General features: G+C 34.0%; 2 protein-coding genes across 4 annotated transcripts; both read left to right on the plus strand.

Moving 5' to 3' along the window:
- Positions 1 to 1367: 1367 nt before the first annotated feature.
- nap1l1 (nucleosome assembly protein 1-like 1) lies at positions 1368 to 15834 on the plus strand. Of its 3 annotated transcripts, XM_051107737.1 has the most exons (16): positions 1368 to 1512; positions 4282 to 4319; positions 5079 to 5164; positions 6849 to 6951; positions 7225 to 7366; positions 8661 to 8753; positions 8863 to 8991; positions 10222 to 10293; positions 10370 to 10509; positions 10592 to 10737; positions 10851 to 10870; positions 11759 to 11881; positions 11973 to 12005; positions 12090 to 12140; positions 14183 to 14214; positions 15628 to 15834. In XM_051107737.1, exons 2-15 carry the CDS (start codon positions 4303 to 4305, stop codon positions 14186 to 14188), a joined length of 1161 nt encoding a protein of 386 aa, XP_050963694.1. In that variant the 5' UTR covers positions 1368 to 1512; positions 4282 to 4302; the 3' UTR covers positions 14189 to 14214; positions 15628 to 15834. The 3 variants fall into 3 exon arrangements, with proteins under 3 accessions (XP_050963694.1, XP_050963692.1, XP_050963693.1); XM_051107735.1 differs by lacking the exon at positions 14183 to 14214; XM_051107736.1 differs by lacking the exon at positions 14183 to 14214 and having other exon boundaries at positions 8661 to 8741.
- A 2681-nt stretch (positions 15835 to 18515) lies between these two features.
- On the plus strand, positions 18516 to 20289 carry phlda1 (pleckstrin homology-like domain, family A, member 1). Its single transcript, XM_051108651.1, has one exon. The coding sequence runs from the start codon at positions 18695 to 18697 to the stop codon at positions 19136 to 19138; it is 444 nt and encodes a 147-aa protein (XP_050964608.1). The 5' UTR covers positions 18516 to 18694; the 3' UTR covers positions 19139 to 20289.
- Positions 20290 to 26907: the final 6618 nt, after the last annotated feature.

Below are 26907 nucleotides of genomic sequence, written 5' to 3' on the forward strand. Positions count from 1 at the left end.
AGCTGTCTCACCATGAACACATTCACCATGAACATCCTCCCCTGAATTAATGAAACAGCTTGTTTTTCTCCGCATGACGGGATCCCAGCTAACAAAAACATGTTCGAAGAACATTTCGCTAACATTCAGGTTCTCTGAACATTCTTTTACAATTTAAAAAAAAAAAAAAAAATTTTCTTGGTTATGTAAACATTAGAGAGAAAAAAATGAAGGAAACATTCCATTTTTGAATGTTCTCTAAACATTCTAAAACTGACTAGTAACATTTAAACGAACATTCTGAGAATGTTATTAAAGAACAGATCACTTTGAACGAACATTCTATTAATGTTACTAACTGACATCTCTGCATTTGTGTACATTAAGAATACTTAGCCATGCAATTGTATATCTTATTAAAAGATATCATGCATGTCTCTTCAGGTTTAAATAATAATTTCTAAGCTGCAATACTCAGGCAACCGTTTTTGTCTCTGATTTAAGATTCTAGGTTCATTTGCATATCATAAGCTGATTAAAAAGCTAACCAGAATGTGCTGAATAAAACATTATTATAAGTAAATAAATAAACAGGTGTGCACTGACTTCATCTATCTTAATCATTTTATTCGGTTTTAATGTTGCATGGTGTTTTTTTGCAGTTCCTCAGAGCTTTTAGAATATTTAAAGATGCCTATGAACTTAAAATTTCTTTCTCATAGTACTTTTGGTGCTTATTCTCCACTTTTTTTTCCAGTTCAATGCCTCTGGTAATGAAAGCAACAACGGATGAGTGTCAGAGATCCCCACGGCTCAATGAGGTCAAGTCAAAGGTCTTTTGGTTTTACAGAAATAGTTTAATACTGCAAAACGGTCAAAATTTCTAAGCTGGGTAGGGTTTTTGCCCCAGGTTTCTGGCATTCCAGTCTTGTTTCTTCTAAGCACGCAGAACAATGACTCTATTTATATTCTTACAAATTTGATAGCGCCCAGGAATGCTTTAAAACAGTGCATACCGAGAAATTATAGGAAAGTTAGTTTCAACAAAATAAGCTTAGTCATAGATAGATAAATAGATATTTTAGTTTTCAAATATTCCGTGTCAAACGCTTTGGCGGGAACCTCCACCCCAGCCCGCTCTGGAACAATGGCATTCCCCCCTAAACTATTTCCGGCAGCCCCTCCCTTTGCGCTCGCCGTTGTCCTGGTGGTTTAATTCCGAATCCTACTATGGCTAATGCCGAGCTCATTAATATTAATTAGCTAACGTTCAAGACGCTGGCGTACCAGCGTCCGCCTTTCAACCAATGAGAATAGCGCTTTAGTCCCAGGGTCGTTAATATTCATGAGCCCAGCCTTCGCCGTAGTAGGATTAGTACAAACGCGACCTGCGTTACGTGCTGACGCCAGATGTATATGAGCGCACGCGGCGGGATCTCTTTCCCTTTTAGCGCCATCAGAGCGGGAGTCTCGCGCTGTTCACTGCGCAGCAGCACCGCCGCCTCAGACAGACCGCTACACGTCGGGTTCTCGGTAAGAACACGTACCGCTGAGGGACTGCTTGTAAACCTCTTTTTGTTCATATCAGACGATAAACGAGTACTTAAGTCGAGATTTAGCGCGAAGCGAGATATCAGAATGGGATGTTTAGCTCGCGCGCTAACCGCTCAGTCAGTCAGTCAGTCAGCCCATTGAGACAGACTCCTCCATGATGGAGATGAAAATGGCTGTTCGTCTTTTAAATATCGAGTAAATTCAGCTTTGGCCGTTAGGCAGACAAACCAAACTGGGGTTTGGATGTTTAAACGTTGGTTTGATGGGTTACAATAGTTGAAAATGTTGTGTAGGGCGTATTTTCTCATGTTGGGAGGATGATGATGATAGTTGGGCTGATCTGGCGGGTAAGTTTTTTTTGGGGGGTGTCTGATCACGTTGTCGGAAAAATGCAAATACAACCAATTTATTTAACTAATCGGTCTTTTTAATGAGAATCTAATGCAGAGATGATAAATATGACCCATGTTCAACTATGATTAGGATAAAAATGATGTGATGTGTGTAACGTACACATGCTAACGTTAGTTTAAATTCAGTTTAGCCTGACGTTTTGGTCAATCTGAAGCACTTTGGTGATGTTATCAGTTTTCTCTAGTTGAGATGGGTTAGTTATAGTGATGCTGTGCTGCTAACGGGTTTAGCCGGTGGGTCTGTGGAGGAAACACGTGGTGATGTGGCCTGGTGGGAATTGACCACTGCACTGACCCGTGGATCAATTCCAGGATCATTAACCCAGTTTAAGAGTTAAACAGCTGTTTTAGATAGTAGCATTAGGAATGCCTGGACAGAGTTGGGTAGTTTGATGTTTAATTCGTCACATCTGTATGAAATGTGGCTGGTGGGTTGCCAGAGGCTCTTACTGAATAGAGAGTAGTGCAGTGTAATTGAAGTCAGTCAATATTACCATATTTCATCTTCTGTTTTATTTATTTATTTTTAATTGTATATTTCTGGCTGTCTCACTTTACTGTTGATGGATTTATTTTTTTATTTTTATTTTTTAGTTTGGGTTGATTTTTGCATTAGAATTTAATCAAAATTAATGCATGCATTATTTTACATTTATTAAACCCAACGATTTATTTAAATTTCGATCCAAATTCAAATTTTTGCATTGATCATTTTTTAATTTGTTTTTTATGTATATATTTTGTTAATGTTTTAACAAATTTGTTGTATTTTTGTCATTTTTACACATTTTATTCTTTACTTCAGTGTTAGTTTATTTATTTATTTATCAAGTTAACATATGAAAATTGGATTTTTTTTGTTTTTTGGCAGCTAGCTGAAATAAAGTTAAATTTCTAAAATGTGTATATTATGAGAAATATTTTATTGAAATATTTTTATTAATATTTAATATTTTATTATATTATTTATATTTTGATATTTGATTTTAATGAATACTAATGAATACTTTATGTAAACAATAAAATATATATTTAAAAACAAATATATTAATAAGATTATATCTGATAATATATTTCATAATTCATGCTATTATTACTATTGTTATTTATTAGTCGTAGATATATTTATTAGTAAACTCAGGAGATTTGTTTTGTTTTGTTTTCCTTCCAGTCATTTCTGTGTTGGAAGTGCATTGCGTTTTCTCACAGAGATATTGTGCCGTTTTCCCCAGGGTTAAAATTGAGTGACTGGTTAAGCAGAAAAGCAAAAAAAAAAAAAACCTCAAATTTTAGTCGAACTGATTATAATGCATTAATGCTTTTTATTTGCTTCTGCTTCTAAGTTTGTGCATGAATTAGTAACAAGATAGGTTTCTTAGGGTTTTGAAAAACCAGTGCATTTTTAAGCTGGTGATTTTTAGGTGTGGGAAAAGTGCATGTCTAGTCTACATTGTAAACCTAAAATTGCTATTGAGTGCAATGTTTATTTGAAAAAGTCACGACTGACTGGAGTGAATCATGGTGGAGTCTTGGAAATGTAATGGTCATAAGGTTTGTGAGCCCTAAAGAGGTTTTAACAAGTGCGTTGAACCTTTGCTCCCAGGTCGGCTAGATTTTGTAAGGTTTAAAGGCTTGCCGTCAGCTTTCACTGCTGAAGTATGGTTATCAGAGCCTGGAGGAAATGTACCAGGAACTTTGTCCCGGTATTGTGACGTCTTGTGAAATGAGATGATCCGTCGCTGCCACGATTTGGGAAACTCTGTATTGACAGGTCTCGGCTGTCTGATCTTGACGCAGACAGAAAGAGGAAGAGATTAACCTTCAAATCTGTCAAGAATGGATGCTGCCAGGGCGGTGTCGGGTCTTCATGTTATTGATCTTCTACAGGCGAAGAGCAGAGTAGGCTGAGAACGTTCTGTCTGTAGCAATCAGCTCGCGAATGAATGAAGTCGCTCTTGCCGCTGGAGATCTGGATGTGGGCGTCTGAGCCCGTGTTTGATCCGACTGCGCGTTGGAGTTGGCTCGTATGCAGGTCGGGCCCTGACAAATGGATCCGGTCAGATTCAGAGCTGAAGATAGTGGTTCACACCTTTGATGTTTATTGCCAAACTATCCCATAAATCCCTAGGGATTGAATTTCTACCATGAGGCTGGCAGCGTGCATGTGTTTCAGTACACCAAATGCTTATGCATCTGAATAGTTAAACTTGTGGTTAGTAGCGGCCTGAATCATCCTAATACGATCACCAAGGCCATCAGCGGCCAAATTTAGCTTGAGGCTCTTTAACATAATAGACGGCATTAACATTTTCCTTTCTGTTTTTTTTCCCTCCAGGAAACAAAACAGTGAAACAACATGGCAGATCTTGACAAGTAAGTGGTTGTTTCCCAATTAAAGCGTATTTATTTCTGACTCTGTCAGTGAAATCATCTCTTTTTCCAGGTTGACAGCTTAGTGGATTGGCGGCCCTTCACATTCCTTGCTAAAATCCCTTTATGCCTGTTTGTGCAGGAAATTATGCATAAACGCCCCTTTTGGTTGATTTTTGTCCGGTGAACTCATCTAAACACCCAATCCGGTCCTAAACACTTTCCTCCCTGTTAGAGATGGTCTAGGGCCAGCAACACATCCTATGCATGCTTTCACACTTCGTGTGGTATCCCAAGTGTCTGTGCTATGCCAAACATGTGTTTGCAACTCTACAACTCAGGGTTCACTCACTCAACACTTCTCTGACACAAGCAATACACCTGTTGCTCACCACAGGAACTTCCTGTCTTTTAAGAGCACCGTAGATGTGTAGTAGTACTGAGATATTTTAGTCAGGTGTCGTATCGAAGTCAAAATTTTGGAATTGTGACAACGCTACTTTGCAGTGTAAGTTTGGCACTGGGTGCCTCACTTTTAACGCTGTAGATAAAAGCTTAAATGCATGGTGATAAACACTGAGAAAGTTGTTTTCAACGCCAAGCTCTTATCTTCAAAGAAGGAAATCCTGATTCCTCATGATAGGACCTCTTAAAAGACATCCTAAAAGAAAGTCACATTAATATTGTTAGAAGCGAATGAAAACACAATTAAGAAAGCTTGTTGGGTAAATGTTTAATCTCTGGTTTTGTGTGTATTTGCAGTAAAGACCAGGCTGAAATGGACCCAGCAGATATGGAGGATGTTGAAGAGGTGGAGGAAGAGGAAACTGGGGAAGACAACAGTAAAGGTATGATCTTTGACTCTTTCATGACTACTTTTTCCCCCTTCTCATTTCCCGTGTAAGCTAGAGGTTGACCAGTATTTGGATTTGTGAGTACCGATAACTGAACTAAGAAAATATGGCCAATTAATTGTTCAAAAAAAAATTAGTAAAACCACATTTTAAGTTGTTACATATGAAGCGAGAGCTTTGAATGCTCATTTCTTTCAGGAAATGCTTTAAAACTAACCAATTGTCTAAAATGAATCAGCTTTCCCAACACATCTAGAGTCTTTGCTCTGTTTTCCTTCGAGGGAAATTAAATGCCGTCATGGATTCTTCTTGCTGACACACGCTGGCAGTCATTAAAAGTGCCAGAAGGAAAAGGCCATGCATACGTCTGCACTGGCACTTTTTGTGTTTGGTAACATGATCTCAATCTGTAACCTCAGTGACCTTAGCTGGGTTTAGCAGCTGGACCGAACCGCCGGGCAGGACTACGCGTATTAGAGGGGTTTAATATTAAATATTGCAGGCGTTAGATGTGCACTCGCACTTTAAAGATCGCCTCCGTCACGCTGACCTCAAATCTGTTTGCTGCTGTTTATTTTTGGGATGAAAAGAGCATCTTTTTTTGACCCTTGATGAAGAAAGTGCCCTAGATCTGAGTGATGCATTATAGGGTTGAGGTTTCTAATTTATTTTTTTATTTTTAGATTTATTTTTTTTAATAGATTTCTTTTATCTTTTATTTGTTCGTATTTAATAATTTATTTTTATTTATTTATTTTTTTAGATTTATTACTTTTTTAAAATAGATGTTATTGCTTTATTATTATTATTGTTGTTGTTATTATTATTATTATTATTATTATTATTATTTTTTTATTTGTTTGTTTGGATTTCTTTTTTTTTGTATTTATTATAAATTGAATTAAGTTACTGCCTTTTTAGATTTATTGTCCTTTTTAATATGTAATTTAGCTTATTTCTTTATTTTCTTTTGTATTTATTATAAATCTTTTTTTTTTTTTTCTTTAGATTTATTGGCTTTTTTTTTTTTTTTTTTTTTTTTTTTTTTAATAGAAATAATTTTCGTTTATTTTCTTTATTTTCTTTTTTTTTTTTAGATTTATTACTTTTTTTTAACTCAAGATTTTTCTCTTTCAGATTTATTGCTTTTTTTTAATGGATGTATTAATAGATTTTCTATTTTTTAGATTTTATAATTTATTTGGATTTCTTTTTTGTATTCATAAATTTAAGATTTTATTACTTTTTTATTATTATTATTATTATTTTTTTAGATTTATTGCCTTTTAATAGATGTAGTAATTTTTATTTTTGTTTTATTATATAGTTGCGTTTTTCTTTTTATATTTATTCTATTTTTAAATCTTTTTTTGTTAGATTGTCAAGATACTTTTTTGTATTATACATTAAGATTTTATTTCTACTTTATTTATTTAGATTTATTTATTTATTTATTTTAATATTGGATATTTCTTATACTTTTGTATACAAGTAGTCTGTAAACATGATTCAGTTTGTTTAAAATATTTTACTGGCATAATTAAATTATTGATTGGATAATATAAATATCATTCCCCGCCCGTTCATCATTCTTTGCTGCTTCTGTGATGCTGCGTGTGATTTGTAATGGCTTCCTGCTGCGAGCGTCAGTTGATGGTTGTTTCTCTCTGATTTTTAGCACGTCAGCTGACGATGCAGATGATGCAGAACCCTCAGATTCTTGCGGCGCTGCAGGAGAGGTTGGACGGGCTTGTGGGATCTCCCTCAGGGTACATGGAGAGGTATGTGCGAACACGCCCACGCAGAGCAACTTCAAATAGCTCCCTTGTTTCCCATTGGCTGCATCTAATTTCCCTACTTTGCCGACGCCGAACGAATTAAATGTTTCTAATTTTGGGCCGGTCCTGTTCCCTGATTCCTTTCTGCGAGGTGCCAACCAAATGTCAAGCATCTCTTTTTACTAACTCCATGCAAGACTATGATCCTGAGTCATTCATGAATCATCAGCGGTGTGTCATTTGCACTGCGTGATGTTGTTTGTGATGTCTACACAGCTTACCAAAGGTGGTGAAGAGACGCGTTAACGCCCTGAAGAACCTCCAGGTCAAATGCGCCCACATCGAAGCAAAGTTCTACGAGGAAGTGCACGAACTGGAGCGAAAATACGCCGCTTTGTATCAGCCTCTTTTCGACAAGGTGAGATTTAAAAACTGATGCATTTCTGCTGCCCAGAATTGAAAAACAGTGGGTTTGTGTTTGGAAAAGATGCTGGAAACGATCTTGTGTGCTAGAAGGAGGGTGGTACAGTATGTTAAAGCGGTTATATTGACCTGCTGCTTCAGCGTTTCCAACTGCAGCAAACACCAAGTGGTCAATGAAGGACACAAGAGACAAACAGCAGCCAGAGAGATGTCTTACAGAAAATAAAACCTGAGCTGGAGCTGTTTATCCTCTCTCATAGCTCTCGCCTGCTCTCCCAGTGGAATAGAGATGTCTGAGAGGCTCAATTAAAAGTTGTAGTCCTTCAAAATAAAACTTGAAACAAGTTTACTGGTTGTAAGTCTTAAAGTACAAATGTATTTTTGTGTCGGCATAAATTCTCGTCCATGTTGCAGTTTATTCTGGCCAAGAACCAAGCGCTTCGGCACTTATTTTAATATCACCGAGAGACCACTGTAATTTTAATATTTTTTTTGTTATTGTAGTTTAATGATTGCTGCTTTTTGCACTTTTTTTTTTTTTTTTTGTTTTTTCTTTTTTCCCCCTTAATTTAACGCTATTTATTTATTTATTTAACTTATTACAAATAATTGAGTAAATCTTTTTTTCTTTTTCTATTTTGAGTTTATTTATTTTTAAAATGTGCATATATTTATGTAATTTGAGTTGATGTTTATGAATGTTTGCCTGGTAATACAATTTATTTTTGTATTATTGTTAGTTTTTTTTATTATTATTATTTTAGATTTTATAATTTCTTTGGGTTTTCTTTTGGGTTTCTTTATTTATTTTTGAATTTTCTTTTTAAGTTTTATTGTTACTATCCTTTTTTTTTTTTTTTTTCTTTGTTCTCTTTCTTTTTTCCCTATTTTCTGTGTAAGCCATACGAAAGAAAATTGTTGAACTTTATTAGAAAATTAGCAATAATCACCAGTCATAAGTTGCAGTGAATTATTTTTATTTATTTTTTTTTCCGAAGCCTAATCAAAAACATTGATAAAATCACAGTGTTTATATAATTTTTATATCATTTATATATATTTTTTTTATTTTATATTTTTATATTTTCTTTGGATTTTTTTTTTTTTTTTTTTTTTTTTTTTTTTTTTGTTTATGGCCAGTAATATTAATGAAATGTTGATTCAGCAGATTTACAGTGACCTCTCTCTATTCACTAATTAATTAGTTGATTTAAATGGTTTAAATCTCCATATTTAAATACTTTTGGCTTGACTAAAAATGCCTTATTAACATTAAAATCTGTCTTTAGCGAAGCGATATCGTGAGAGCAGCATACGAGCCCACAGATGAGGAGTGTGAGTGGAAACAAGATGAAGAGGAAGAGCTGACAGTAAGTAAGCAGGTACAGGTGATCCATACCTGCATGCTCTTCAAATACCACCTCAATTATACAATATAATATACTGTGTTCAGTCGTAGCTTGACTCTGTCTTGGTTTTTGTCCTCATCAGGAGGAAATGAAGGAAAAAGCCAAAGTGGAGGAGGAGAAGAAAGACGAGGAGAAGGAAGACCCTAAAGGAATCCCAGAATTCTGGCTCACAGTTTTTAAGAATGTCGACCTTCTCAGCGAAATGTTGCAGGTAGGGAGAAAAAAAGCCAAACGCAGGCACAATGAGGGAGCAATTGTGAGCGGAGTAGTGTTAAAAAGCAGGTCATGCATCATGGGTATTTACAGTGGGAGATTTCTCTTTGGAAAATGTCCTTGCTGCCATCTTGTGGCGCTAAAGTGCACCTTACGTCCTTTTTAGCTTTGTAGCTGAAGATACAGGCATTGCATACAAGTTTAATAATACAACTTTCATATATAGTTTCACGTATAATTTAATTAGCACAGTTTGTTTGGGAAATGAATCGTGGGCTGGTTAATGTCAACTTCATGTTTTTGGTAAATATTTTCTTTGGAACAAATTTAAACTTTTTAATGCAAAGGGCCAAATATCAAACTTGATTAAAAGCCTTAGGCCAAAATTAAATGTTACATTATACCAATATATTAAACTGTTTTTTTTTTTTTTTTTTTTTTTTTTTTTTTTTTTTACTTGTATTTAATATTTATATAATTATAAATTTAATTATATTTAATCTTTTTTGTTACATTTTAATGCAAAAAATATTAATTAGCAATGAATATATGCTTCAATGGCATGTTTTTTTTCGTATCAAAGGCCAAAAGTAAATGTCAATTACATCATAATGTATTTTTTTTTTTACATTTTATTTTTATAATTTAATTTTATTATATACTAATTTTTTTTTTTTTTAATATTTAATAATTATAAATTAAATTTCTCTTTCTTTATTTTTTTTACATTTCAATGCAAAAATGTTCTTTAGAAATGAATGTGCTTCAATTGCATGTTTTATTTTTTTTATTTTTTTTCATATCAAAGTCCAAAAGTAAATGTTGCATTATATCCACAATGGATCCACAATGAATTATATCCATGATTGATTTTTTTTTTTTTTTTTTTTAACAATTTATTTTTAATGTAATTTTGTAATATCTAAATTGTATATTATTTATATTAATATAATTATAAATTTAATTCTACTTTTTTTTTTTTTTTTTTTTTTTTTTTTTTTTTTTCACTTTTTATATTTCAATGCAAAAATATTAATTAGAAATGAATGTCAATAGCATGTTTAATTTTTAAAAGCCAAAAGCAAATGTTTTTTTTTTTTTTCTATAATTTAATTTTAGAATATTAAGTTGTTTTTATATTTAATATTTAGTATTAGAAAATATTTAGAAAATTAGTTCAATCGTTTTTGGTGTTTAAAAGTATTTCTTTTTTGTTTTTCCTGTACAGGAACATGATGAACCGATTCTTAAGCACTTACAAGATATTAAAGTCAAGTTCTCTGATGCAGGACAGCCAATGGTGAGTCTGACAGTCTGTTTTTCTCATATCTGCTGTCTTAATGTCACGGTTTACTCACAGTTTGTTCTCTTTTCAGAGTTTCACATTAGAGTTCCACTTTGAGCCCAATGATTTCTTCACAAACACAGTCTTGACAAAGACCTACAAAATGAGGTCTGAGCCAGACGAGTCTGATCCCTTCTCTTTCGACGGACCAGAGATCATGGGCTGCACAGGGTACGGCTCAAATTCTGACTTGTGCTGTGTTTGTTAGCTTTGAGGGTGGCAGTGCAGTGTCTGACTCGCTCCGTGTTTTCAGGTGCACGATCGACTGGAGTAAGGGCAAGAACGTCACATTGAAAACTATTAAGAAGAAACAGAAACATAAGGGACGTGGCACAGTGAGGACGGTCACCAAGACGGTCCCCAATGATTCATTTTTCAATTTCTTCTCTCCACCTGAAGGTAGAAACCCTCAAATCTACCACATCACTGACTGTCATCCATACAGAAGTTTGTTGACATTAACATTATAGTAGAATCGCATTTGCTAATAATAAACTTTCTTTTCTCTACAGTTCCAGAAAGCGGTGAACTGGTGAGTAACTGATTTTATTTTTAGCGTTTTGTCTTTTTATTGTACATTTTTGAGATGTGCATGATCGGGGCCTAAAACTAACATTTTGCTACACCTACCAATGTCCAGAGACTTGAGAAAATGTATTATCCAGGAAAGTATTATGTGCATTTTCTTTAAAAATCAGGCAGAACAGATTGGGGAAATATCTAATTGTAATTTAATTAATAATAATAATAATAATAATAATAATAATAATAATAATAATAATAATAATAATAATAATAATTTATTTATGTATTTATTTATTTATTTTTATTTATTTAATTTATTAATAAATAAATAAATAAATAAAAATGTTTTTTTTTAATGAAATGCTTTAAAATAAAAGCTTTACTATTATTATTATTATTATTATTATTATTATTATTATTATTATTATTATTATTATTGTTATTGTTATTGTTGAGCATAAATAAATTGAAATTAAACTTAATATTAATAATTTGAATACATTTTTAAGTAGTATTATTTAATGCAAAGAAATTTTACTAATACTACTGAAGTTAAGTATTTAAGGATCATATTTTTTTTAATTAGCATACCTCTTCCTCCCCCTTGGCTTTCAAGTGTTAAACTATAAAACTTTTTATTTTGCTGGGAAATTGCAGGAAACCTTCTTATGAAATGCTGCTTTTTCAAACGCTTCTTGTTACATGTTTAGGAAGACATTTGGCTTATGTTTTGTTCTCAAATGCACGTTATAAGCGACTCAATCTCCAGTATGTAAATATTATGATGCAGTCTTTGCTATTTGCTAGTAATGCTGTTCATGTCTGCTATAGCTTGGTGAATAAAGCGTTATTTTGGCTTGTAATCATGAAGTCTCTGTTTTTGCCGTGTGTTCAGGACGAGGACTCAGAGGCCGTGTTGGCAGCAGACTTTGAGATCGGTCACTTCATCCGTGAGCGTATCGTTCCCAGGGCGGTGCTCTACTTCACCGGCGAGGCCATCGAAGATGACGACGATGACGTGAGTGAACGACACGCATCCTGTGTCATGAAATCAAACCGTGTTTTATTTCCAAACGTCTGACCGCTGCGTTTCTCTTGTGCTTGTTTAGTATGACGAGGAGGGAGAGGAAGCTGACGATGAGGTTAGTTGTCTTTTATCTTCAGTCTGTTTTTATCCTCATGCATTTGTCTGTTTGCAAACTAACTGACATGTTTGTAACTTGCAGGAAGGTGAAGAGGAGGCTGACGAGGAGAACGATCCAGACTATGAGCCCAAGGTAAGAGTCCAGACGTCCACTGACGCTCGTCACGGCAGGCTGATACTGAGATCTCAACATACAGAATACATACTGTCACCTCCACTCATGCATTTCTGCCTCTCTCGCCCTCAAACGCTGACTCTCCTGCCAAAAATCAGTCTTTACGAATAATTTCTGCTTTATTTATTGCCATCTTTGGTCCTTTCAAGAGAGAAATCCAAATGAGAACAGCTTATTTGCCGAGTAGATAAATGACGCAGTGTTTGCAGCAGCAGACCTTTAACCCTGGTTTATAAATACTACAGTCCAGTGCTGTGGTTATTTTTGTTTCTCTGCTCTAAAACTCTTAGTACCACAAGCGATAGTATTAAATATGTGCTGCCTTTACAAAGCTCTGTTTTGATGGTCCGTTTTCACCCTCCTTTGCCCGTTTTAATGTTTTTGAGTAATGCTTTCTTCAGTACTTTCTCTAAGAGGTCAGGGTTTCAGGATGGGAATGCTAATAGATGGTTTTCCTCGAGCATTATTGACCCCATTTTTAGGGCTGTGCAACTTGGGTACAAAAATGTAATTGCTATTTTATTTAATTGTTTTTTTTGTGGTAATTGTGATGGAGAGGTTTGTTGTTCTAGCTTTTTTTTTTTTTGTCTATATATCAATATGGCTATGCAGTAGTAATAATAACAATCTTATTATTAATAAATAAAAATATAGAAATTAAATGAACAAATCACTATTAAATAGTTTCAAAAATAGTATTTAATTTCTTAATGTAAAATTTTAGTGAAATATTGCAATAGTAATATCTTGTTTTTGTACGTTTATATTAATGTTTCTTAAATACTCTTAATTTTGGAGCAAAAATACAGTAGTCATTTTTTGTTTAAAAATTAAAAAATTAAAGTTTTGCTATTGTAATATTTCATTGTTTAAAAAAAAAAAGTGTTTCAGAAATTGTTCATTATACTTCTATTAACAGCAACAATTAATTTTAAAAATTATGATAGTAATTTGCATATTTTTAATAATTTTAAATGTATTGGTATTGCTGTTGTAATATTTCGGTGTAAAAAAAAAAATCAAATTGTATTAAATGCTAAATTTGTTTCGTTTTAAAGTGAGGTTATGATGGGAATTTGTTAGTTTTATATTTAAAAAATTATTAGTAAAAATATACAGAAACAACGTATTGGTATTGTAACATTTCAATATAAAATAAAATTGTGTAAACTTTCGTTTTTATTAGATGCTTGTTTAACTTGTAAGTTAGTAAATTTTTTAGTAAATTGTAAATTTTCATTAATAAAATATTAAATAAGAAACTAAGTATTGCTATTGTAATATTTCAATGGTAAATTAAAATGAGTATTTTAATAATTGTCATTTGATTAAATGCTGAATTTGTTTGAAGTGAGATTACAATGTTTTGTATGTTTTTATTAATAAAATATTAAATACTGTATTTTACTTTGTGAATTACAATAGGAATACTTCGTTCATTTAATTTTTATATTTACTTAAAATCAATATTAAAATTAAATTGAGGTATTACTGTTGTAAATTTAAGCCATTTATGAAATTATTCATAATAATAATAAAAACATCACTATTGTAATTTCACTGTATAATTAAATTACAAGTGTAATATTTTAGACTTTAACGTCAAGTCAGTTTCTTAATTTTGAAATGCTTTACTCTGAAACATGCAGCACATATTTAATTTAATCGCATATTGCAGATTGTTTTTTTTTTTTTTTTTCATACAGCCCTGCCTCCTTGGTTTTGATTTGAGAATTTTATACAAAACACTTCATTGCACAAACAAAAGTCTCTGTTCACTGCTCGTTTATCTTCTCGGCACCTGAGGTGTTTTCCACAAACATCTGTCTCCAGCATGCCAGTCTCATCGTTTCTCAAAGCATGCACTAGACTAATCAAACAGAATTAGAGTAGGAAAACATTGACTTTTGTAAGCAGCGACATGATTAACATGTTAACTTTCCGAGCACTTGGGCACCTCTCTCTAAATTTGAGTTCCTCTCTAAATTTCTCCTCACTAGGTATAGGTGATGTCTGTAGTAACCCTGCCCTGGTAGGTAACGCTCATGAATTAATGTGACCCTCCTGTTGCGTTTGAACCCCTTCCCATCATTCCTCCCCGTCATTCCCCACACTGACCACTAACACGCTCTGCTCTTGTGCTTGTGTTCCTCTCTTTAACCATCGTGAGTTGCCATTAGCATCTGTATTGTTTCTGTATGTTGAAGCATCCGGTTTGCTCTCCAAATTAAACCCCGGTTTGACTTGTTCCCCGCTGGAGTCTTTTCACGCTGAGGGTGGAAAAGACCGGCTGCGCTCGTTCTGTCATGCCATTGGTGGAACCCAGTGTCCGTCACTGCTGTGCCATCCCTAGGGCCCTATGAATCAGTTTTGTTTTTTTTTTTTTTTAAAATCCCAAATTCATCTATTTTATTTGTTTTTGTTATATTTTCTGGATATATATTCTTTTAGTGGTTACATTTTTATATTTTAGTAATCAAAAAGCTAATCAAATGTCAGTTAAATTAAATTTGTATAGTTTAACTAAAGTTAACAAATTAATTTCTGTTTTAATATTTCTGGATTCTTTTTTTATGGTTCAGTTAGATTCTAGTAATCAAATCTTGTCTGTGTACATTTCATCATTTAAATTAATCTAACTACAATTTATTAAAAGTTGATCAAAATGACATTTTAAGGGCCTTATGAGCATTTTAATGGGCCTTTTTTTTTTTTTTTTTTTTTTTTTTTTTTTTTTTTCATTTTATTTTAACCTTTCAGGATTTCGTTTTATTAAATGATTTTAGAAATTAAAAAGGTTGTCTAATTATTTGAGATAGATAGATTACACTTTTTTTTATTATTATTATTTATTTATTTTTTTTTTTTTTAACTTTTTTCTTCAGTCTTTATATTCCACTTTTTTTTTTATTTTTATTTTATTTTTTTTTTTTTTTTTTTTGATTTCCATTTTGATTAATCAAGAAGCATGTTTTTATTTTTTCTTTCAAATGAAGGTATAAAATATTGATAGTGTCTTTCACATTTCAAAATTTAATCAAATTGAAATTTAAGTTCATTGTATTTTTGTGCTGCACGTTTTCTTTTAAAACATGGGAATTTTTTGTAATATTTATTTATTTTAAAATTATTATTATTATTATTATTATTATTATTATTATTATTATTATTATTTTATAACTGAGAAGTACATTCTATTGTACTGTATTGTAATCTGTTTGTCATTTAAACATTTTTATTTTGGTCAAACGTGTTGCACTGTAAACTTCACGATTCTGTCCGTGTTTTCTTCTTCATGGAAACTCTAGGGCCCTGTGACCCTTAATTTGTTGCCGTGTGATTTGATTGGCTAAAACATGTACAGACACAGAACCTGATCTGTTGGTTTTGTGATTATTTTGTGTGCAAAATGTGTAACTTCCTCCTCCTTTTTGGTGTTTTACAGAAGGATGCCAACCCTCCAGAGGAGTGCAAACAGCAGTGATGGCGGCGCCACGTCCTTCAGGATCCCCTACACTGTAACGGCTTCAAACAAACATAGTTACTTACCGCCTTACAATGTTTTGTATTTTTCTTGGTAGAAATAATTGAAAATTAAATAAAAGGGTTTCGAGATTTTTGTTACAAAAAAAGAAAAAAAAAAACCACACACCTCCTCTTATCGGGAGCCGCGGCTCATGAAGCATAGTATTTTATTAGACCGGTTTCTTTCGTTTTCCTTTTTCTCTGTATAAATAGTTAGAATGCAAAAAAATCCCTCGAAGCATGACACTCGTTTCTTCACCGCTAAACTAGTTGGGTTCTCGTGAAGTCTTTTGTATTGCTCTTAGACAACAGCTGTGGAAAGACGGTCCGCTTTACAGGAGAATGATTCATTCGGTTAACATTCCACTAAAACGTTCGCTTATTTTCAGTTCGGAGGCCGTTTTAACGCTCGGTGGTGACCGATGTACATTCCACATCCGTTCGTCCTTCAGTCGACGCTCTGCTGCATGACTCGTTTCTTTTCTATGAGCACTTTGTATTTTTGTCATGTATCGGTAGCGTTTTTTTTCCGTCGATTCGACCAGTGCTTAACTTTCAACTGGCTTGCCGTTATTCAGGTGGGTTCTCTGCTCCACGCGTCCCGGAATGCACTTACAACGATCCGAGCGACCTCATTGGAGGATCAGATTTCGAACGAGAGAACCCGATTGGAGGAGCCAGTTCAGCTAGTTTCTGATTGGCTGCTTTCTGAGCTCGGCCCTGAGTGATGTTTGTGGTGAAACGCCACCTCTGTTTGGCAGGCCTATCACTGTGAAGGGGTGCGTGTGATTGTGTGTGTTCAGAGGAAGGTCTTCTTCGTCCCTTCTCTTACTCGTAGCGCAGCCCAGCAGGTCTGAAGCAGATAGAGCAATATTTTCACCCGGAAAGCCCAAACGCCGCAGTATCCCGTGTCTCGTAGCCCGGCTCTGCGCTCGCTCGTGTGGCGCGGGGCGTCCGGGTCGTCGGTCGGACGGTCTGTTGGTTAGTTGTGTGTGACGAGCGGTTGAAGCAGCAGGGGTCTTTCTGGTTCCCCTCAGCAGCTGTTGTCAAAGCAAAATGCCATGCTACAAAATACTAATGTACTCAATAACTGTACGTGGATGTATATTCATGAAAAATAAATTGGTAAAATGTGCAAGCCTTCCTTTGTCTGATTTTTCTTTTTTAAACATCATTTTTATGATTGTGTCAATAGGTGAATTTGTAATCCTTCAGTGAGTCCACTAGGCGGCAGCATTGAGTTTTAAGTTGCTTGAATTAAATTTAACCACTCATGATCAATTTTAAATAAGTTATTTTAAAAGATGGAGTTTAAAGATTAAACATAATTGGTTTATATATTAATAATGTTGTTGAAAATGATAATGATCATCTCAGTTGGTGTACATTTGTAATGAAAGAATTTTTTACTTTAAATCAGCAAAAAATATATTGCACTTGTACATAATGGTTTTTAGGTTTTTTTTTTTATTTTAATTTATTTGGGCTTGTAGACTTGTGATTTAAGGATGCAATAGTAATTTAATATTAATTAGAATAAATAAACATTGCAAAAGTGTTACATTAAGATGAGATAATGAGGTTTATTACGATTACTAGTGTTGTAGTATCATTGAGCTATTAAAGTTTTTATAAGGGTTTTGAATCTTATATTTCAGTTTTTTAGGTTTAGATAAAATGACAGTAATTCTGTTTTATGTAGTTTTTTTTTTTTTTTTTTTAAATTTATAATGTTTTATATGAAATACTTATAAATGTTATAAATAAATGTGTAATTTATATGTTATTTTAGTACATTAATTTTAATCATTAAAATGTTGCCTGAGCAACTAGCAACTAATTTGATGTTATCCACCTTATTTGCACTTGTTCATTATGTTTATCTGTTTTTAATTTTTATTTTTGAACTCATGATAGATGCAATATTAATTTAATATTCATTTGAATAAACTTTTTTTAACATCTTATTTTTTTTTATTTAATTTTTAAAAAAATCTTATAGATTAAATGAGTTACTACTACAGTTTCTATTGTTTTGAATCTTTCATATTTCGTTTTCTTTTTAATTTTAGATAAATTTACATCAATTTTATCATTTGTAGTAATTTATATATACATTTAGTTTTTTTATTTACATTAATATTGACAATACATTAATTGTATTAATTGAGATGTTGCTAGCTGGAATATATATATATATTGTTGTTGTAGTACATTAACTTTAAATGTTGCTTGGTGAAATATTTAAATATTTGGTTCAATTAGATTTTCTCCACTTTTTTTTCCGTATGAGTGGGCGTGGCTTCCGGTCTCATCAGCCTCCAGCTATTTTAAGCTCCACAAAAGAGCTGGTTTTGCTGCTTGGTATTGCAAATTGGTGTGTCTTACCATGTTATTTTTATGTATTGTAATTATGAGCACACTGATTTGTAATGCAAACAGTTTTACAGTTTACTGCACGTTGTTGTTCTCGTTAGTTTCCTACAGCGGATAATGAACCGGAAGTCTCGCACATAAGCGTACTTCAGCGTTAAAGAAAAAGGTGGATAGTCTTAATTCTGATTTTAGTTTATACAGTATGTCATTTAACACTAGTTTGTTTCCGATAGTTGGGATTTTAAACTAACATTGTCTTTTAATTTTGCAGTATTTAGTGAATTCACATAGTTTTCAATTTTACGTTAAATTACATAATCTGTCTTGGACGCCTTATTTGGTTTTGTGTGACAGTCGATGATGAACTCGAGTGTGTGTGTGTGTGTACACACCCATGTGTGTGTGCTGATGTTGCTGAGTTGAGCGCTCGTGCTTCACTCATGCAGTGGGCGGTCCGCGCATGAGAGAAAACCCCCGTTCGCGCTCCGTCCCGATCATCACAGTCCTCGCAGACCCGGGACATCCATCCATCTATCCATCCGTCCGCCCGCGCGCATACCCACCCACCCCTCAAACCCAAACCCGGAGCGTTTCATGCGCGATCGGAGGCGATGCTGGAGTCCGGCGGCGGCGGCGGCGGTGCGCGTGTGCTGAAGGAGGGCGCGCTGGAGAAGCGCAGCGACGGGCTGCTGCAGCTGTGGAAGAAGAAGCGCTGCGTGCTGACCGAGGACGGACTGATGCTTCACCCACCCAAACACCACCACCAGCACCACCACGACACCGGCTGCAAGGTGAAGGAGCTGCACTTCGCCAACATGAAGACGGTGGACTGCGTGGAGCGCAAGGGGAAGTACGTGTACTTCACGGTGGTCATGTCGGAGGGCCGCGAGATCGACTTCAGGTGCCCGCAGGACGAGGGCTGGAACGCGGAGATCACGCTCCAGATGGTTCAGTACAAGAACCGCCAGGCGATCCTCGCCGTCAAGTCCAGCCGGCAGAAGCAGCAGCAGCTGCTCGTGGTCTCCGCGCAGAAGATGGTCCGAAACGCGCAGTAGGACGGACGGACGCCGGAGAGCCGCGGAGCCCCGTCCGGTGCTGAGCTGTGGGCTCGACATCGACGGACGTTCCCCCGCGCGTAAAAAAGCGGGCTGGATGCGCACTACGGCGCTTTTTTAGTGTCACCTTGTGCACTTGGACGCGCGCACGGACGCTCTTCATGCATTGAAAGACATCACGGATGAATTACCACCGGGAATATCTCCTCAGAGACTGTACGGGGCGCCGGGGCAAGTTGTCACAGTGACGTTCAGAGTCAAACGTTCGTTTGCATGAACGCTTGCATTGGTTGCACGTGCTGCTTTCAAACATATAGTACGAAGCAGACTTAAATCTGGGTTAGTTTTGTGAATTCTGCCCTCTAAATGAGAATTGTAATGATTTTTTGGGGGTAATAGGCCTTTGGTAAACTGTAAAACCGCAATGGGATTTATTAAAGTAAGATTTAAATATTTAGGGGCTGATTTCAGGTAAATGGGACACTTTTGTCATTGTGATGACTGGGAAAAAATGTCCCAATTATCCTGAATTAACTCCTGATTAAGCTAGATTGAAACCTAATTTTTTTCAAAAACCTAATTTAATTTTCAAAAAATGTCAGGTTGGGGTAAGTCGTCACAACATAATTTTATTTTTTTGGGTCTTTCTTAAATAGTTTTACTTTTTCACTATTTTTAAAAAATAATTAACTTTTTTAACTTGAAAATATTTTATACTTTTTTTTTTTTTTTTTTTTTTTTTTTTAAGTGGGACACTTTTGCCATTGCGATGATTGTGAAAAATGTCCCAGTTATGCAGAATTAACCCCTAATGAAGGTGGACTTGAAACCTCTTTTCAGGACAAGGGTATTTTCCAAAAATGTCATGTTGGGGCAAGCGGTCACATCATAATTTTGTCATTCTAAAACTTTTGCTCTTTTTTTGTTTTTTTGGCTCTTTCTTGAATTGTTCTGCTTTATATAATTATTTTATTTTATTTTATTTTTTTTTTTAAATAATTAACATTTGTTTTTAACTAGTTTTTTTTTTTTTTTTTTTTTTTTTTTAAAGTGGGACACTTTTGCAATTGAGATGATTGTGAAAAATGTCGCAGTTATGCATCGTTAACCCCTAATGAAGGTTGATTTAAACCCTTTTTTTTTTTTTTCAAGACAAGGGTATTTTCCAAAAATGTCAGGTTGAGGCAAGATATCACATTGTAATTTAAATGTTTTGTTAATTTGGCTCTTTCTTAAATTGTTTTGTTTTATAATAACAATAGTAATAATTTAATTATTTTGTACATTTTTCCTATTTAAAAAAAAACTTGAAAATATATGTTTTTTAATTTTTTTTTTTTCCCAAACCAGTGTCAAAAAATAGAATGTTCCCATTGTGACAACATGCCCCACAATATGCATTCAATGAACTGTACCTTCTAAACAGAAATATTATAAAGTCCCAATTATCCTGAATTAACTTGTAATGAAGGTATATTTTAAAACCTCTTTCCAGGACAAGAGTATTTTCCAAAAATGTCAAGTTGGGGCAAGTTGTCACATTGTAATTTTAAATATATGGCTCTTTCTTGAGTTGTTTTATTTATATAATTTGTGTATATTTCCTTTTTTCAATTTTGTTTTTAAATAATAATTACATTTTTTTGTAACTTAAAAAATCGAATGTTCCCATTGTGACAACATGCCCCGCAATATGCGCTCAGCTGTACCTTCTAGACAGAAATACATGTTCATATGATTTTTGCCACTAAGATTTAAAAGTCTGTAGACAAAAAAAAAAAAAAACTGGAGTAAGCGGTGTGACAACTAGCCCCGGTCTCCCTTACATGTTCATGGGTTGTAAATGTGAATGCCTTCAGTGCATCATTGTTCGTCTGGCTCGAACACAAACGCCACCATCACTTTCCATTTCAGCGCAGTTGCATTTGTCAATTCTGTGCAGCTCCGGACATGTAATCAATATCTTCCAGGAGACCTGAAAGGCCAGTTTGTTACGGTCCTGATCGCAGTCTGCATGCGCGTGCGCAGGGATTTTAAAGAGACTCAGTGTCACACTGGAAACCTGCAGACTCTCCTGTAACCCAGTCTCTCACTGGAGATGCACAGCGTTTAATGTATTTATTTGTACATATTTTTTGTAACAAGTCATTTGCATATCTGAATGTTGGGTTATGTTTGTTAAATGACACATATGCATTTCAAAATCTCAGAATAAGCTTTTGATTTTTGTGTGTGTAACTGGTTTGGATGGACGATCCACATTTGACCAACTGCTTTTTGTTGTTATTCAAACCAAAGAATGTCAAAACAATTTACTGGATGCATCTACATTATGTTGACATGATGTAACTAGTATTTGACCATTGCAATCGTTGACCTCAGTCAGTGTAGACGCCATATTTGATGCAATGAAAACTCACTGTATTAATCCTGGTTTCTATCCTGACTGAGCATATTGATCTGATCAATATTATGTTGCATAAATCTTATCTCAGTCAATTGCACAGAGACGTTGCTCAACCAGATATTGTTGATTCATCAAAAACGTCCCGATGCTCTGCTGTCGAGTCCTGCGTGCGATCGAGCTGATGTTTGCTTGTGTGAAAATGGTGTTTTGTTGATGGAACGCCATCGTTCCTCAAACTGATGTGAATGACACTTTCATACTTTGAAATATACATTCCATTTCAAATGAACGTTGCATTGTCTTTGCTTAGTGCGGTGTGTTTTAAAGTTTTTCTGGTTACCTTTTTGCCCAAAAATGAATTTTACTCCCCCTCAAGCTATCCAAGATGTAGATATGTTTATTTTTTCATCAGGTTTGGAGAAATGCAGCATTGCATCACTTGCTCACCAATGGATGTGAATGGGTGCCGTCAGAATGAGAGCCCAAACAGCTGATAAAAACATCACAATAATTCACAATCAATCCACACCACTCCAGTCCATCAGTTAACATCTTGAGAAGCCAAAAGCTTTGTCTTGTAAGAAACAAATCCATCTTTAAGACATTTTCAGTTTCAAACCATTGCTTCCTCCAGTAAAAAAAAGTGCATCTTGTGTTGTCTCTCACATCAAATTTGTTTAGAGCTGTGGCTGTGCAGATTTCTCTCCTGATTCAGATTGGAGAAAGCAATAGAGGATTTTAGCCATTTTAAAGTTGAAAGTGGTGTGGATTACTTGTGATGTTTTTATCGGTTGTTTGGACTCTCATTCTGACGGCACCCATTCACATCCATTGGTGAGCGAGTGATGGAATGCTACATTTGTCCCTTGTTGGCGACCGTTCATGCTTCCAGCGTTGCTGAAAATGCAAATCACATTTGCATTGCATTGCACAACGTTTTCTCAGTCACTCGTGTTTCAAGCTTCATCGTTGTCTCGTGTCTCCTCTGTGAAGCGCTCGCCTGTCTTCCTGAGCTATAAGTGGAAGCCGTTTCCTAGAATAATATTTCACTGTCAGAGCTGTCAGCAAGACGAAGTGTTGGCCGCGCATCTCCTGCTCCGACGCACCCGGCTAACTTAATTAAAACCCGGACGCTAAATGAGAACGAGGAGGACCACCGTGAAGGATGCCCGTGCGTGTTATTGAATACACTCGACCTTTATAGACGAGACCGGTTCATTACATCACACCGGAGCTCTAGTGTCATGCAATAGTTCCTGTGTCGATTTGGGACGTGATCAGCAGAAGGTGCATGTGTGCATTTCAGTACTGTTTCATGCCGCGTGGCCGGGATTCTTTCAAAGGCCTCGCAGTGCATTATGGGAGCGAGTGTGTAAAAACGGCAGACTGACTCACTCTCTGTCCAGTGCGTACACACCCTGAACATCTATTTTTGCGCTTGTACACCTCTGTAATCTGAGTTGTGTGCCAGGACTGTCACTCTTATAGCCGCTGATCTCATGTGTTTACTAACCACATCCGTTCGTCACATTAAACCGCAGAATGGGAAATTTTTTCGCACCCTTATGGATTAAAAATGCAAACATATAACAAAAATGTGATAACTGCATGTCAGCCCACATATTTCACTTTTGTGTTTTATTTCTTGCATTTCTTGGATTATTATATTTAACTAAAATAAAAACTGTAAAAAGTTGCTTGAAATGAACTTTAAACAAAATAATATATTAATATATTTTTTTAATATTATTTATTTAAAAATTATGTATTGATTTATTTTTTTGGATTGCCAAGAAAACATTTCTTATTTTAATTTTCTTGGTTAAACTTTCCAGTAAGGTTGACATTAGTTAATTACATTAGTTAAGATTAACTATCAAACCAAAAATATGATTTAAACTGGACGTCAGGCCACGTATTTGACTTTTGTGTTGTATTTCTTGCATTTCTTAAATGTAAACCAAGATTTTTATATTTATCTAAAATGAAAACAATACAAAAATGTTACTTGAAATAAACTTTAAACAAAATAAAATATTGTAATATATATAATTTAAATATATAAAAAATGGTTGTTTTATTATTTTTATATTATTATTGTTTTTTTATTTATGTATTGATTTATTTTTTTGGATTGCCAAGAAAACATTTTTTTTATTTTCATTTTCTAGGTAAATTTTTCTAGTAAGGTTTACATTAGTTAACATGAACTAACAAATCAAAAATGTGATTTAAACTGGACGTCAGGCCACGTATTTGACTTTAGTGTTGTATTTCTTATATTTCCTGACTGTAAACCAAGATTGTTATATTTAACTATTTAACTAAAATGAAAACCATAAAAAACTTATGTAAATGTTGTTTAAAAAAAAATAATAATAATTTATATATATATATATAGAATTGCCAAGAAAGCATTTCTTATTTTCATTTTCTTGGTAAAACTTTCCACTAAGGCCTAAAAAGTTTTCACTTTTGCTGAATTTCTTGCATTTCTCGACTCTAAACCAGGATTATTATATTTAACTAAAATGAAAACCATAAAAAATGTTACGTGAAATAAACTTTAAACAAAATAACTTATTAATACAATTATTCAAATATATATATATATATATATATATATATATATTTAAAAAAAATATTGTTTTATTATTTTTATATTATTTATAAAAAATATTATTATGTATTGTCTTTTTTTTTTTGGATTGCAAAGAAAACATTTCCTATTTTCATTTTCCTGGTAAAACTATCCAGTCGGGTTGACATTAGTTAACTACATTAGTTGATGAACTAACAATGAAAAATACTTTTTAAGCATTTATTAATCTCAGTTAATGTTAGTTTCAACTTTTACTTATACATTTACTAAATAATTAAAATCAATAAAGTTAATAATGTTTAACAAAAATTAATAAATACTATGACAAATGTACTGGAATTTACTATAATGTACTACAATAACTAAACCTCAAATTAAAAATTAAATATAAAAAAGACAAAATTACTAAAACTTTAAAAATTTCAAATGAAAATTATAAAAAATAATTTCAGAATTATGTGATTTAATAATAATTTAATAAAAATATACAGACATAATAAAAGCCCCCTATATATCATAATAAAATGTAGTGGTTTCTCAATGATGCTGACAAAACATTGTTATAAACATTAATTCATTAATTAATCCTCTTGAGTACTTTTTTTGATCCATAATCAGTTCCTAGAATAATCAGATATTAAGTAATGACATCATTGCAGCAGAAATCACTGGCTCGTTACTTCAGATCGTAGTTTTGGCCAGTGTTTCTGCTGCAAAATCATTGTAATTTTCTAATTGCCGGTTAATCCGTGTAATCATTTACTCCTTCCAGCAGTAGTGTGGAATTAAACGAGAGCTAATTATCAGAGCGGTAGGTGCAGGATGAAGAGACAAGCTGAAAACGAGCCAATGACAGAGCCGGAGGGACAGAGAAAGTGTTTCCCATGCATATTCTTGCTTTAATTGTACTTAAAAAACACTTGTTTTTTTCATGAAGGACTTTAGCTTTGTTTTAAAACCGAACGAATGTCCTTGCTGTCTACATGTAGCTACTTTCTGAGGCAGCATCCTAACTTAAACTGAACGTTTGGTCTTAGAAATACAGGGTAAAGTAGTGCATTTCTAATTGGGATTGAACTGTTTTTACTAATAAGCCTACTTTTAAGTTTCAGGAGAAAAATAACACAATAAAGTAACCAACTGAGAGTATTGAAGCAGCTATAATTTGGTTTTAGTCTATGCTTGGTCCAAACTGTCACCGTGTTACCTGAATGCCATCTTATGACAATGTCAGATTAACTATCTAAAATCCCCTGCTGGGTCGCTGGTTAGATATTTGCTGTGAAAGGAAATTTGTTATTAACTTCATGGCTGATGAAAACGCTGACGAAGACACATCAGGTATGTTTTCTTCCTGTTCTCATAGGAAGTCAGCTGCCAGTCAGATGAAGCGAAGTTAATGAATAGTGTCTGTTTTGCTACAAAACATGAGGATTCAAACGTGTCTGAACCAATAATCATCTCTAATAACCTTAATATTTGCTATTTTACAACTATTTGATTGCGTTAGAGGAGAAACTCTACCGTAAATTATAAATGAGTAATTACGTAATGACGTCACCATGTAAAAACTTAAAAAAAATGTTTGTTGTTGTTGTAAATTATTGTGAGATGTATATTCGCACTCATTTTGTACGAAAATAAAATATAAATCGGTTATTTGAACCGGTTCGTTGAGTCGAATAGCTTTAAGGAACAGGTTCCCGGATATGAATCAGATTTCGAATCTACCGAGTCGAATCATTCGAAAGAACAGGTTCGCGTGAAAGACTCAGTTCGTATCAATAAACGGTTAAAGTTTTTCTGTGAACGCCAGGTTGAACGCCAAGTGAATCTAAAAGAGAAAGTGACATTCATATCACTGGAAAGTCTTATCACAGTTACAGCAACAAACACACATTTGTGTGGCGTTTAGAGTAATTACAGCATTGAAAATGCGTTTGTTAGTGCTAAAAAGGGACGTAATGCTACTTTTGGCCTTCAGTTTGTAAACAAACAAAACATTGTCAAATGCAGAAAACAGGTTCGTATGTTTGTGAATATAGTAAAAAAAAAAATTATATGAATAATAATATTTATATTAATTATTCAGATATCACATTCACATGTAAGTTTTCTAATAAAAACCTATTTTTCTAGTCTTTAAAAAATTAAGAATTATTATTGTTATACTATACAAGCCAGTGTTAATAGAAAAGCTATGAAAACAGTTCACTCTGTCTTTGAATAATTAAATGGTCGTGTCTGTTTGTGATATATATATATATACACATTGTTGTAATGTGCTCTTGTTTAAAGCATAAAAAACGTATTTAGTAAGGATAGCACCATATTTAATTTTTGGCGTTAATGAAAACGAGGCTGTGAGGGACTGATTGCACTATTGTTTAACAGCAGTGCATGAAACGTCTTCACAAAATAAGCTTTAAGTAGACAAAAACTCCATAAAACAGTTTTAAATGTTGTGAGTTGTGTAAATTACATGATCTAGGACCTTTATAAGAATACGTGCCAATGTTAAGACTGTAAGCCTCATTTTAGTCCTCAGTACAACCTGACATCTTGTACTTTAAGAACATTTCTTTATGTACTTCAGATGTATTATGAAGCATTCAAGCTGAAAGACTAAATGAAATGATCTCTTCTTGAACAGCAAGCCTTAAATTTCCTGTCCTAACACTTGACTTTGCCACGGGACCTGCTCTTGTGTCTGTTATGGGTGAGTGATCTCTTAAACAGAGAGCCCTTTCTCTCCCTCTC

The sequence above is a fragment of the Labeo rohita genome, chromosome 4 (assembly GCF_022985175.1).
Source record: "Labeo rohita strain BAU-BD-2019 chromosome 4, IGBB_LRoh.1.0, whole genome shotgun sequence".
NCBI classification, from domain to species: Eukaryota; Metazoa; Chordata; class Actinopteri; order Cypriniformes; family Cyprinidae; genus Labeo; species Labeo rohita.